Source organism: Schistocerca americana, chromosome 1 (genome assembly GCF_021461395.2).
Source record: "Schistocerca americana isolate TAMUIC-IGC-003095 chromosome 1, iqSchAmer2.1, whole genome shotgun sequence".
Taxonomy (NCBI): Eukaryota; Metazoa; Arthropoda; class Insecta; order Orthoptera; family Acrididae; genus Schistocerca; species Schistocerca americana.
Window position 1 is genome coordinate 740,706,785 of NC_060119.1, and position 14,447 is coordinate 740,721,231.

General features: G+C 44.2%; 1 protein-coding gene across 1 annotated transcript in view; it reads right to left on the reverse strand.

The window, feature by feature from the left end:
- The window catches only part of LOC124593974 (follistatin-related protein 5-like), a 503,257-nt gene that overhangs the window by 117,405 nt on the left and 371,405 nt on the right, over positions 1–14,447 (reverse strand). The window contains exon 4 of the mRNA XM_047132326.1: positions 330–566. Coding sequence (XP_046988282.1) covers positions 330–566 — 237 coding nt within the window. The remainder of the gene's footprint in view (positions 1–329; positions 567–14,447) is intronic.

A 14,447-nucleotide genomic window follows, 5' to 3' on the forward strand; every position in this document is an offset into this window, starting at 1 on the left:
AAGATACAGCCAAATAAGCGTGCTTGGAAACAGCCACAGCTGACAGTCCAGAATGGCATACGGGTAGTTCAATATAGTATAAAAAAAGTATGGTGAACAGTCAGAGGGAGAGTTCTTGTCATTTTAATGACCATTGCTGAAAATACCATGAGACCCAGAGTGCTCCATCCAGGCAGCATAGAGATCGTGCTCAGTGGAACAGCAGTGAGTGAGTGAGTGAGTGTGTGTGTGTGTGTGTGTGTGTGGAGCAGTAAGCAGCAAGTAGGTAGCGGCAGCAGGAGCAGCAGCAGCAGCAGCAGCAGTAGCGGCAGCGAGCGCTGTTCGTTTACCGATGTGGTGCGGGATGCAGGCGAGCGAGTGGTCGACGGCGATGGCGCGGCCCTCGAGGCAGGCGGCGCGGTGGAGGTCGCAGTGCGTGGCGTACAGGTGGCCGTCCGAGCCGCACACGGGCCGCTGCAGGTGGAGGCGCGCGTGGCGCGGGCAGCGCCGTACGCACACGCACACGGCCGCGCCGCGCTCCAGCACGCACTCGCGGCCCGCGCCGCAGAACTGCACCAGGCACGGGTCTGCAACAGGCGCGGGGCAGCCGTACAGCCCGCCGTGCGGACACCCGAGCAGCGCAAGCAGCGGCGATCGTAAGCACTTCTAAGCGGCCGGCGTACTGCACAACAGCGCTCCACAGATACGAGGAGATTTCAGTAAGTAATGCAACACATTTCTTCCCCCTCCCCCCCCCCCCCCCCCCCCAGTGAGAGCAGGTTGGTTCCAATACAACACACTATTTCCCACTCTTTTGGCAACACGGCACTGTATTTCAACATAAACTCCGTTCAATGCGACGGCCTTACACCACCTTACTGGGGGGGTTGCATGCCCACTCTACTGGTCGACATCGGGGTCGTCTCGTCTGGCTGCATCAATAACCTCCCGATCGTCCACGTATTGCTTCGCATGGAGTGTGTAACATTATGTGACTGCCTTATCATTTTAAATCATTCACTAATCGAGCAGTCGCTCGACAACAGCTACAGTTAGCAAATAATGTTGCGAGAATGTAAAAGGTGAACGACCTGTGACGTAACGTGTTTATTGTCGAAGCGCCGTCAGAGATGCAGTGAGTTACTGACTTTGAAAACCGCGGCGTGAAAAACGGACAGAAGAAGAACACTTATACACATTTTTTTTTATGTTCGAGATATTCTCAATGAACAGTTACTCATTTTTTTCTTGTCTCTTGCAACTTGTGTCGGACGCGCATGTCTTGCCGCCGTGTTATTATCATTAAAAATAATATTATTTTAGTGTAAAGTAAAAGTGCAGTACTGAAAGTGCAATACTGAATAGCAGTAGATTTATTGTGCGACGTGTATGTGAAAACGTCAAAGGTATTACTTTCATTACGAGAAGAGAAGTGCCAGTCAAAACGGCATCCATGTTAAATCCTTCATTGCAGTGTAAGTTCATCTATTAATTGCCATAAATTCAAAGTTAAATGGAACTGGTGTATGGACTATTTATTTAATATAGAATCTATGTCTCACTCCTTCACGAAGTTATTTAATTTTCTTTATGTTTCTGCCAAATAGAGAGTTCGCAGTCACGAATTCTTTCGTCGAAATCGGACGGAAGTTGCATGCGGCGAAATATTTTCTCCGCGCCATATTCTACTGGTAAATGCATGATAAACTACGATCCCTTAGGAAGTTCATGTTGAGCTATCCAAAAATAGTTATATATTGAATAGGCATTTACTCTCCTCGGCAATGCAACTTCCGACTGATCAGACGATCCAACAAGAAACAGCCGCACACGCTCGGCGTTCGCAAATATCTTTCCACCGCAAAAGTGAACATATTGTTATAATTAGCGACTACGTACGGGGACATTTATAACTGTATGTTTATGTATACACATTACGTAAACATATCGTTCATTGGGCCAAACAGAAGAACCGTGAAGTTCAGTGAGCTCCTCTCGGGTGCACAGAGTTACGTGAGACCTTGCATTGTAGTTGAGAAGGAGAAGTTCGTTTGCAATTTTGTGGCAATCAACACGTTGAAATCGTTCCTTCAATTTCCTGAGGGTAGCACAAGGCACTCGTTGCACCACGAGGTTCAAATGGCTCTGAGCACTATGGGACTCAACTGCTGAGGTCATTAGTCCCCTAGAACTTAGAACTAGTTAAACCTAACTAACCTAAGGACATCACAAACATCCATGCCCGAGGCAGGATTCGAACCTGCGACCGTAGTGGTCTTGCGGTTCCAGACTGCAGCGCCTTTAACCGCACGGCCACTTCGGCCGGCCCGCACCACGAGGGAGGACATCAAACAGAATAACCTCTTCAGAGACCCAGAAGACAGTCGCCATGACTTTACCGCCAGACGGTGCAACTTTGAAGTTCAGAGGAGAAATGGTATGGTTCGAATCCATGGACGGCCGTTTTGTTTAGGGTTCGAAGTGATGAACCCACGTTTCATCGACTCTGAGTATCCAGAATGAAATTTTCACTCTGCAGCGGAGTGTGCGCCGATATGAAACTTCCTGGCAGATTAAAACTGTGTGCCGGACCGAGACTCGAGCTCGGGACCTTTGCCTTTCGCGGGCAAATGCTCTACCAACTGAGCTACCCAAGCACCACTCAAGCCCCGTCCACCGAGCGAGGTGGCGCAGTGGTTAGACACTGGACTCGCATTCGGGAGGACGACGGTTCAATCCCGCGTCCGGCCATCCTGATTTAGGTTTTCCGTGATTTCCCTAAATCACTCCAGGCAAATGCCGGGATGGTTCCTTTCAAAGGGCACGGCCGACTTCCTTCCCCATCCTTCCCTAATCTGATGAGACCGATGACCTCGCTGTCTGGTCTCCTTCCCCCAACAAACCATCCAACCAACCAAGCCCCGTCCTCACAGCCTTATTTCCGCCAGTACCTCGTCTCCTACCTTCCAAACTTTGCAGAATCATTTCTTCCATGAGTGCGAGTTCTGCAAGGTATGCAGGAGAGCTTCTGCGAAGTTTGGAAAGTAGGAGACCAGGTACTGGCGGAATTAAATCTGTGAGGACGGGGCGTGAGTCGTGCGTAGGTAGCTCCGTTGGTAGAGCACTTGCCTGCGAAAGGCAAAGATCCCGAGTTCGAATCTCTGTCCGGCACACAGTTTTAATCTGCCAGGAAGTTTCGTTGCCTCTGAGTATGTTCGACAAAAAAAATTTGCATGGTCACGCCCGTAATGTGTAAGCAGTTTCACACAGATGGTCCTTCGTTGTCCTTTATTGTCTTCTAGTGGGCGGCGACGAACACAGCTGGCGCACACATTTGAGTAACCCGACTTGGGGTCAGCACTATGAACAGACACCTCCAGTTGAGCAACCAACGACTCACTGTGGTTTTGTTCACTGCCAGGCCTCCACAGACATTCTGCAAGCGTCTATGAATATCTACGACGTTCTGATTTTCCGCCAAAAGAAACTCTATGACAACTATTTGCTTGCAGCAGACTCCGTTTTAAAGACTTCCTTATAAGACTACGTTTAGTGCCGCCATCTATAGGAACTTAATGAACTGTAAGTGCTGTAGCGGTAACCATCCACGATGTCCCAAGATAAATTCCGCATTTTTCAACCGATATTGGCAGAGAAAAAAATGTATTGCATTACTTATTGAACGTCCCTCGTACAATGTCTGGCAGCTGTTAATGAGCAATCGTAGTAGCACTTTACTAGCTATGGCAGTGGTCTCTCAGATGAGTACATGAACTGACAGAAAATGTGCAGTCTCATGCAATAATTCTTCATTTTAGTCTGCACAAAACAACGAAAAATTAAAATGTCGTACTCTGAGTACTTTCGTCTAGTAATGTGAATTCTGCCCTGCCTACGAGATTAGTAAAATGTGTGCCCGCCTCAGGCAGCAATGAAACCACCTCAACAGTGTCGTGGAGAAACACTGTACAGTTTTATATGCGTCTATTCCTCTGTGCAGTCTCAGTGCAATTCGCCAAGGGCTGATGCGTATCACTGAACTTTCAGTATGGACTTAACATATTAAAAACTGATGTAATGATTGTATTGTATCGAACTGGGGACGTAGAGACGACGGAGGGGTTTTGTTCTCGCCGTAGCCCTCAGTGGGTCACAACCCCATCACAGGCTGCAGCAGTCCAATCACCCCACCGCCGCCCCACACCGAAACCAGGATTACTGTGCTGCTCGGCCATCTCCATGATGAAGCAAATGCTCTAAAGAATGATACTGAGGTGTTTTGAAAGGGCGTCCTATCCATCGATATTTAAAAGATATCATTGTCGGCACTGGTATATAGAATAATGGTACCCATATATCGATATATCGACGGAAAAAGTGTTGAAGTACCGGCCTATAAGAATATCGCCTGTACTTTGTAAATACAGTGCCAGTTTTAGAGCTGTATATTTAAGTATTGATTATTATTATATATGCTGCACATCAACAAGCTAGCAGCCTGCTCATCACCCTTAGACCAAGAATTGAAGAATTGAAAGGGAAACGATGCACGTCCACGCTTGGCGATAACCACTTAGCTAACAGTGGTAACTGCATGTAAGTGGCACAATAAAAGGTGTCCGATGGGTCCGTCTTTTGGTTTCGTCCCATATCCTATTTGTCCGGAACACTTCATGTCGACTTCCATGTTTTTCATTTCTGCAAACGCCAGCGAAGTAGCGGTTATAGTGTTATAATTTCGTGGCGAAAGTGAACGTTGCAGGTTTCTGTTGGTGGCGCCGAGCGCCGATAACGTCAGCATTTCCCCTCACACTTCTCCGTCCACCGCAGAGACCAGTCTTATAATATGGATTTTTGTTCATAATTTTTAGCAACTGTTTTTGAAGAATGCCGATGTGAAGAAATAGCACAGCAGTTACATTAAAAACTTTTTTTTTTTTTAACGCAACTGATGTGCCGTTTCTTCGCATCGGATATCTTCTTATTCCATTCACATCGCCACCCCCAAGTGCAATCGGGCTTTTTCTTCGTCTCACCTATGCTTCCTTCACACAGCCAAAGAGAAAGACTAAACGTGATGAAATAAGACTCCTTCACAAACAGAAAATAAAATTATGTTCTACTATAATTTCAAAAAAACACATTCAAATATTTACAGAAACTTGGAAAAAAATATGACGTACAATAAAAATATCGGCACTCGATATTGCAACTACGATACAGATATATCGCTTCATGAACTGTCGCCTGTACATGTCGATAATCTTTGGGAAAAGTATCAAAGCTTCGGTATATCGATATTTGAGCAGCAACCCGATGCTGACCCGTATAGACATACCACATACTATCGAGGGCAGGCCACAGGTGTACACATTTCACTTTTAACCTGCCCATGCTTGTCCATTAACCACATAGATAAGCTGCCGCATGTTATTAACAGAAAGAGCGAGTTACTCTATTCCCATGCAAGTCAAGCCATGACCAACCCAAGCAGGTTAAGGGAATCTTGTATTGTATTGAAATGGGGGACCTAGTAACGACGGAGAGGCTTCGTCCCCGCCGTAGCCTCAGTGGTACACAACCACCCCAACAGGCTACAGCAGTAGACTCACCCCACCGCCGCCCCACACCGAACCCAGGGCTGTTGTGAGGTTCGGCCCCCAATGGACTCCCCACCCCCTGGGAACGTCTCACACCGGACGAATGTAATACCCCCCCCTTTCTTTTTAACCTGAGTATCACAACACGAGACTCGATGAAATACAGGGTGAGTCACCTAACATTACCGCTGGATATATTTCGTAAACCACATCAAATACTGACGAATCGATTCCACAGACCGAACGTGAGGAGAGGGGCTAGTGTAATTGGTTAATACAAACCATAAAAAAAATGCACGGAAGTATGTTTTTTAACACAAACCTACGTTTTTTAAATGGAACCACGTTAGTTTTGTTGGCACATCTGAACATATAAACAAATACGTAATCATTGCCGTTTGTTGCATTGTAAAATGTTAATTACATCCGGAGATATTGTAACCTAAAGTTGACGCTTGAGTACCACTCCTCCGCTGTTCGATCGTGTGTATCGGAGAGCACCAAATTACGTGATGGACCTTAGGTACAGAAGAGACTGAAACAGCACATTACGTCCACATGCTAACACCTTTTTATTGGTCTTTTTCACTGACGCACATGTACATTACCATGAGGGGTGAGGTACACGTACACACGTAGTTTCCGTTTTCAATTACGGAGTGGAATAGAGTGTGTCCCGACATCTCAGGCCAATAGATGTTCAATGTGGTGGCCATCATTTGCTGCACACAATTGCAATCTCTGGCGTAATGAATGTCGTACACGCCGCAGTATATCTGGTGTAATGTCGCCGCAGGCTGCCACAATACGTTGTTTCAAATCCTCTGGGGTTGTAGGCACATCACGGTACACATTCTCCTTTAACGTACCCCACAGAAAGAAGTCCAGAGGTGTAAGATCAGGAGAACGGGCTGCCCAATTTGTGCGTCCTCCACGTCCTGTGAAACGCCCGTCGAACATCCTGTCAAGGGTCAGCCTAGTGTTAATTGCGGAATGTGCAGGTGCACCATCATGCTGATACCACATACGTCGACGCGTTTCCAGTGGGACATTTTCGAGCAACGTTGGCAGATCATTCTGTAGAAACGCGATGTATGTTGCAGCTGTTTGGGCCCCTGCAATGAAGTGAGGACCAATGAGGTGGTCGCCAATGATTCCGCACCATACATTTACAGTCTACGGTCGCTGTCGCTCTACCTGTCTGAGCCAGCGAGGATTGTCCACGGACCAATAATGCATCCCCCGTGGTTTGTGAAACCCGCTTCATCGGTAAACAGGTAGAACTGCAACGCATTCTCTGTTAATGCCCATTGACAGAATTGCACTCGTTGTTTAAAGTCATCACCATGTAATTGCTGATGTAGCGACACATGAAACTGGTGAAAGCGGTGAAGATGCAGTCTGCGCATGACACTACTTTGACTCAGTCCACCGGCTCTCTCAATGTCCCGTGTACTCATGTGTGGGTTCATGGCAACAGCAGCTAACACAGCAACTGCACCCGCTTCTCCTGTGATGGGACTGTTACGGACCCGTTTGCGCGCTACGACCATACCTGTTGCATACAGTTGGCGGTAGATGTTTTGCAATGTGCGGTACGCTGGATGCTCTCTGTCCGGGAACCGTTCTGCATACACCCTGCTGGCTTCAGCTGCATTTCGTCGGCACTCGCCATAGATGAGTTTCATCTCCGCCTTTTCAGAGTTCGAATACACCATGGTCACAGTTCCTACAACACTACACTATCACAGACGTCTGGTAACACGGTGTACTACAGTTGGTCTGCGTGCGGAGACGAATGCAGAATAACAATAGCAGCAAGCGCTACATGCGGACACTGCGACAGCTAGGTCAAACCACAACAGTGCACTACAGCCACACTCGTAAACACGGTCGTCATCGTAAACATGTCCCTGGAGATGCTGCTCGCCGACCGTGGCCCGTGTTTGTTACAACACGCAACTGAACGTCGGAGGTTTCAAGCGTCAACTTTAGGTTACAATATCTCCGGATGTAATTAACATTTTACAATGCAACAAACGGCACTGATTACGTATTTGTTTATATGTTCAGATGTGCTAACAAAACTAACGGGGTTCCATTTAAAACAAACGTAGGTTTGTGTTAAAAAACATACTTCCGTGCATTTTTGTATGGTTTGTATTAACCAATTACACTAGCCCCTCTCCTCACGTTCGGTCTGTGGAATCGGTTCGTCGGTATTTGATGTGGTTTACGAAATATATCCAGCGGTAACATTAGGTCGCTCACCCTGTAAATATTCGTTTTGCGTGATTTTGAGCCAGAAAACTGTCGAAATTATTTGTCCGTTTTTCCTTTTCGGCGTATTTTGGGCTCATTTATTTATTTCGATAAGAACAGTTTTCACAGCATCTTCACTCTCATTCGACTATTAGTGGCTATTCGCAGTACGAATCATCATCAGGTCATCTCAAATAAATGGTTTCTGTAGTAACCAGAGTATAGTTTTGGAAGTACCTGTTCTGTAATCTTCGCATATTCCATCAAAATATGACACTATTACACGAGTTTCAATTACTTTTTCCGAGATGTGTACTGCTGGTTCGCTGAATTTTCTAGGTGGCTAACATATTTCATTCTAAATTCGCCAAATGTATGTTATCAAAAAAGAAGTTCGTTTTTCATTTTATGTCAGTGTAAGAAGTACATCTCTGAAAGAAGAAGCTTCTCTTCCACATTAAGATTTTTTCGCACTACACACTACATTGCACACAACGAAAACGTGGGTTTTTAATAACCGCTGAGAATTTTTTTGTCCTATTTCAGTCAGTGTTTGCCCTTAATTTAGAAAGCCGATACACGGGTAAATGACCTCTAGTTCTTACCACACCTTTCCTCACACTTGTCAGCCACTAAGTCTTTGTCCTCTTTCAAAATATTTGTGGAGTGAAGAGCCTGTTGTTCAAATTTACGAACATGTTTTGACATACTCGATGTTCCTGAATTATCTTTAGTAACTTTTTACTGTTATATATACCCAAAGTGTTAAATTCTCCTAAATTCCCTTAAAGTGTTCATTCTCTTGGTGGCACAGTTATGATAAATCAGCTGCATTGGAACTACACAAACATATACCTGGCTATTCTGTGATAACGCTGTTCTAATAGCGCAACCTGTTGGCGGGTGCAGCAGGCTGAATGGGTCCCGTGAAGGTTGACAAGCTTGCGCAAACCTAAGTTGGCCTGCTTCAACCACTATCCTCCAGTAATCGTGTACATTTGTGTCTTCGTTGCGGCATGTTGAGATACCTTAATGGTTGCGGAGGAGAAGAGATCAGGTAAGCTGGAAGAAGAATCTGTACACCACAGGACCAAGTTCTGCACCCACGAGCCATCGGCCTTTAGTTTACAGAAATTCCTTAACCTTTGCGCAGATATCTGGCGCCACATATCCCCGGAAACCTACGGAGGACTTGTCGAACCCATGCCATGCAGAATCGCGAAACAATATGCTGTCAGGCAGTTGGTGGTAATGTTTTGCCACATCAGCGTAGCACGTCGTGAGAAGTACGTCGGAGGACATCAAAGCAGTTTATTATTTGATCTGCTTATTTATTGCCTCTTTTGCTCAGGTTTCATTGATGTTTCTCTATTATTCTGATTATCAGATACATTTGATATTATCACACCATATCGATATGTTTAAATCGACAATTTGTCTGTGATATCGCCGTAGGGAAATAGACTTATACTGTGTGGCACTGACAAGTTCAGAAACCTTTTCGTTTCAATGTTCACAGTTTCACTTGCCGTTTGATGAAGAGGTGTTTTATTATTGTGTTTACAGTAGAATTTCAGATTTATCAGTGATAAATCAAGTAACTTTCTAATAATATCTTCTGTAAGGGTCTGCAACTGCAATTAATTTTTATGAAAGATAAAACAATACTTCGAATGCTTTTTAGCCTTGAAATAATATATTCTTTTATTTCCGCACAGCCTCATGATCTTTACCGGGTGAAGTACGTATCATAGCATGCACCTTATTGTATCCAAATCAGATCATCTTATGCGGGTAAGCGAGTTATTTATAGTGCCAGTAGAGCAGACAAACCACATAATGCTAACAGCTTAGAGCACCATGATAAGTTCTGCGGTGGACTGCTCGCGGTCAGTTACAACCGACGGAACGCTCTTGTTATGACGACACAATGGGCCATTAACTGTTATATGGTTCGTCTGTTGTAAATTACTCGCGTATCTACAATGCCGTCGCATTAAGAGTGCAAGAGCAGTTCCAGTATTAAACGCAGAACAGAGAGGAGGGAGAGTGGATAGATGGTAAGAGAACACTGAGAGCATCTACGAGGGATTGGAAGCGGGAAGAGGGGGGGGGGGGGGGGTTGAGGGGGGAAACTGTCTGTTGGCATGATAGAAGAAAAATAGGTGTCTATTTGCAAAACAAGGGGGATGATTAACACTAATCAGTGTTACAAAGAGTTTTGGAAGATACGCATGCAAGTGAGGCAGACAGAATAGATATTTTTTCGGCGTTCCTAAAATCGTTCGGGGAAGTGACAACCAAAGGACTATTCAGGATGGGGTACAGACTAAAGACATGGTAATGGACTTTCGGAAAAATATCGTTTTGACAGTCCCCAAGGTGTCGAGGTCAGATAAGTCCGAGAACTATAGCACAGTCAGCTTAATCAGCTTAAAACGAACCATTTCAAGTCACTGATAAGAATATAATACAGAGTAATGGAAAAGAAAAGTGAATATACGTTGGGTGATGATCAGTTTGATTATGAGAGAGATAGAGGCATTGAAATCTTTCAGATTTTGATGAAGCTACTTTGGGATCGAGACAGAAAAAATGTTTATTACTAATTATTACACCGCGGAGACCATGTCAACAATTCAGCTAGTATTACCGGTTCAGCACTTCACGTAACCCGCCAGACTCTACTCGTAATGTCATTCTCTAACCTTCTTTCCAAACACAGATGCTTTCACACAAGTCGTGTTACACTAGCACCTCTGGAAAACATGATGCGACTGAAAAGACAGGATGTAGTTTACAGAATGGATTTTAATCTTGGCAGGGGAGAGAACATTAATAGTGTTCGTGTGCTTGATACTGAATCCCCCATCTCTTCTAATTATATCGACTCCTGTTTCTTTTCCTATCACATCAGACAAAACTTTTCTCCATAGAGCCCTCAATGTATTGTTTCCACCTATCCGCTCTCTCCTCTGCATTTAACATCGGAATTCCTGTTGCACTCTTAATGTTACCATCTTTGCTTTTAATTTCACGGACGGTTGTTTTGATTTTTCTATATGCTGAGTCAATTTTTTCGAAAATCATTTCTTTTTCGATTTCTTCACATGTTTTGTGCAGCGGTTTCGCCTTAGCTTCTCTGCAGTTCCTATTAATTTCATGTCTCAGCGACATATATTTTAGTACTTCCTTCATTCATCGATCAACTGAAGTATTTCTTCTGTTACCCATGGTTTCTTCGCAGTTACCTTCTTTGTACCAATGTTTTTCTTTCTGACTTCTGTTATTGCCCTTATAAGTGATGCCCACTCCTCTTCAACTGTACTGCCTACTGAGCTATTCATTATTGCTCTATCTAGAGCCTTAGAGAACTTCCGTATCCCACTTCTTTTCGTATTGATTCTTCCTGACTTATCTCTTAAACATCATCCTACTCTTCTTCACTGCTATATTTTGATCTGAGTCTGTATCTGCTCCTGGGTACTCCTTACAATACAGTATCTGACTTCGGAATGTATGTCTGACCGTGACGTAATATAATCTTCTTGTGATGCTTGAACAGAGTATTACTAGCTGAAATTTATTACAGAACTCAATTAGTCTTTCTCCTCTCTCCTTCTTTCTCCAAGCCCAAATTCTGTAACCTTTTCTTCCATTCCTTCCTTCTACAAACGCAATATCCTCATACACTTTCTGTGTCTCTTCATCTTCGGTTAGCGACGTCGACATGTATGTCTGAACTATCGCTGTTGGATGTTGGTTTGTTGTCCATTCTGATAAGAACAACTCTATCATTGAACTGTTCACAGTAACACACTCTTTGCGTTACCTTCATTTCCATGACGAATCCTACTTCCATTATACCATCTTCTGCTGCTGTTGATATTGCCCTGTACTCATCTGACCAGAAGTCTTTGTCTTGTTTCCATTCATTTCACTGGCCCCTACTATAGTTAGACTGAGCTTCTGCAGTTTCCTTTTCAGATTTCCTAGCTTCCCTACCAAGTTCAAAAAGTGGTTCAAATGGCCCTGAGCACTATGGGACTTAACTTCTGAGGTCATCAGTCCCCTAGAACTTAGAACTACTTAAACCTAACTAACCTAAGGACAGCGCCCACATCCATGGATTCGAACCTGCGACCGTAGCGGTCGCGCGGTTCCAGACTGTAGCGCCTAGAAACGCTCGGCCACACCGGTCGGCACCAAGTTCAGCTTCTGACATTCCACCCCCGGACTCATAGAACCTTATCCTTTTGTTAGCTATTCAATCTTTTTCTCGTTGTCATCTCTCCCTTGGCAGTCCCGTCGCGGATAGGAGATCCGAATGGGGGATTATTCTGGAATCTTTGGGCAATGGACACATCATCAAGACACTTTTTCATTTACAGGCCATATGTCCTGCGGATACAAGTTACGTGTCTTTAATGCAGTGGTTTGAATTGCCTCCTGCATCCCCATGCCGTTAATCATCGCTCATTCTTCCGCCTTTAGGGGCAATTTCCCACCCCTAGGACAAGAGAGTGGCCTGAACCTCTGTTCGCTCCTTTACCCTCTTTGACAAGGCCGTTGGCAGAATGAGGCTGACTTCTTATACCGGAAGTCTTCGGCATAAGGTACACGGGCAAATTATATGGGGAACCAGGTGTCCAACATACATTTTTTAACCTGTCCAAAAGTTTCCTTTTAGGCTATACTACACTGAAGAAAGTAGAATCATTCAGGAACTTAGCTGCTCCGACGTTACTGAATTGATTTTGTGACTTGGACGACGACATATTAAATTTCATCCTTACTTCATTCGCATGGCTCCATGAATGTGGAAAGTTATAACTGCTTCATGCAAAGGATGAAAACCAAATATCCATCTCTTGTTCTTAAAAGTGAGGCATTTACCATAGCATGCTACATCCGTGTATGTTATTCAGCTCATCTTAATTGGATTTTTAACTTTTTTTCGCACGTCAATCTTCTGACTGGTTAAAAGCGGCCCGCCACAGTGTCCTCTCGAGCGCCAAGCTCTTTATATCACAGCAGAAATTACGACCAAGTTCTTCGATTATTTGTTAATATACAAGGTGTTCCACAATTCCTGTTGTAGACTTACAGGTATTGTAGTAGTTAAAGTTTCAGCAATGAATCACTTCCTAAAATGTACCGTTTGGATGTAAAGTAAGTTTGACAACCACATCATACACAAATCTCCCCCTTCATGTTACTCATTTAGCAGACACAGTGAGCTGTGTACTCTACAAGGAGGTCTATCTGCGACGAATGTCTTTTTTTTTATACACAGTTCATAAACCCTACTGCGAGTTCGTGGAGTGTCACAGTTGACCCTCCTAGCTGAGAATGTACCAGTTCCTCGCAGCCGTTGTTGTAGTCAGATGAAAATGACACGTGTTGCACAGGTGTATGATTAAGTACCGTACTGAACAGCGGGAAATTTGAAAGTCATCTGATCCTCAACCTTATTTTGTATCCAAACGGAAGTTTCCGGGGATGGATTCCTTATCAAAACTCTATCTACTATTTCCACTGTACAACCCCTAGAACCCTGCAATAAGAATTTTGAAACACTCTCTAAATATATATTACAGCGTCTGTTTTTTCATACAGTTTGTACCCTCTACGGCTCTCCATAGGACAATGGAAGTTATTTCCTCGTGCCTGAACAAACATTCTGTCATAATGTCCGTTCTTATGGCCAATGTTTCGCAGATATTTCTTTCTTGAACTGTTCTCTGAATAACTTCTCATTTCTCATCGCATCAGTCTACTTAATGTTCTAACATCATATCTCAAACGTTTTTCTTTTCCGATTTTCCCATAGTCCTCGACTTACTTCCATACAACGCAGTGCTACAAACGTACATCCTCACTAATTTCTTTCTAACTTCGATACTAATAAGTTATTTTAACGAGGAATGCCCTCTTTGCTTGTACTAGACTGCACAAACTTCGTCTATCACGCATTATTTTGATTCCAACGTAGCATAATTTCTTCACTGCGTCTGCAATGCAATCCGGATTTTGATGTTAAGTTTATCGCTGTCTTACTTCTGTCACCTCTGATTATTTTCGTCTTTCATTCGGTACTCACAGTCCATATGCCATACACAGACTAGTCATTCAATTCAGAAGGTCCTGAACTTCTTCCTCACTTTCTCTGAGGATAGAAACATTCCACGAGTTGGGGCGTGGAATGTTAGAAACTTGAACGTGGTAGGGAAGCTAGAAAATCTGCAGACGGAAATGCAGAGGCTCAATCTAGCTATAGTGGGGGCCAGGGAGTGGATGGAAAGAAGACAAGGATTTCTGGTCGGATGAGTACAGATCAATTACAACAGCAGCCAAAAATGGTTTAACGGGAGTAGGATTCATTATGAGAAGGAAGGTAGGACAGAGAGTGAGTTACTGTGAACAATTCAGTGATGGGGATGTTCTCGTCAGAATCGAAAGCAAACCATCACCGACAACGATAGTTCTGGTATACATGCCGACATTACAAGCTGAAGATGAAGAGACACAGAATGTATATGATGATACTGAATAAGTAATTCAGTACGTAAAGGGAGAGGAAAATCTGATAGTCATGAGGGCCTG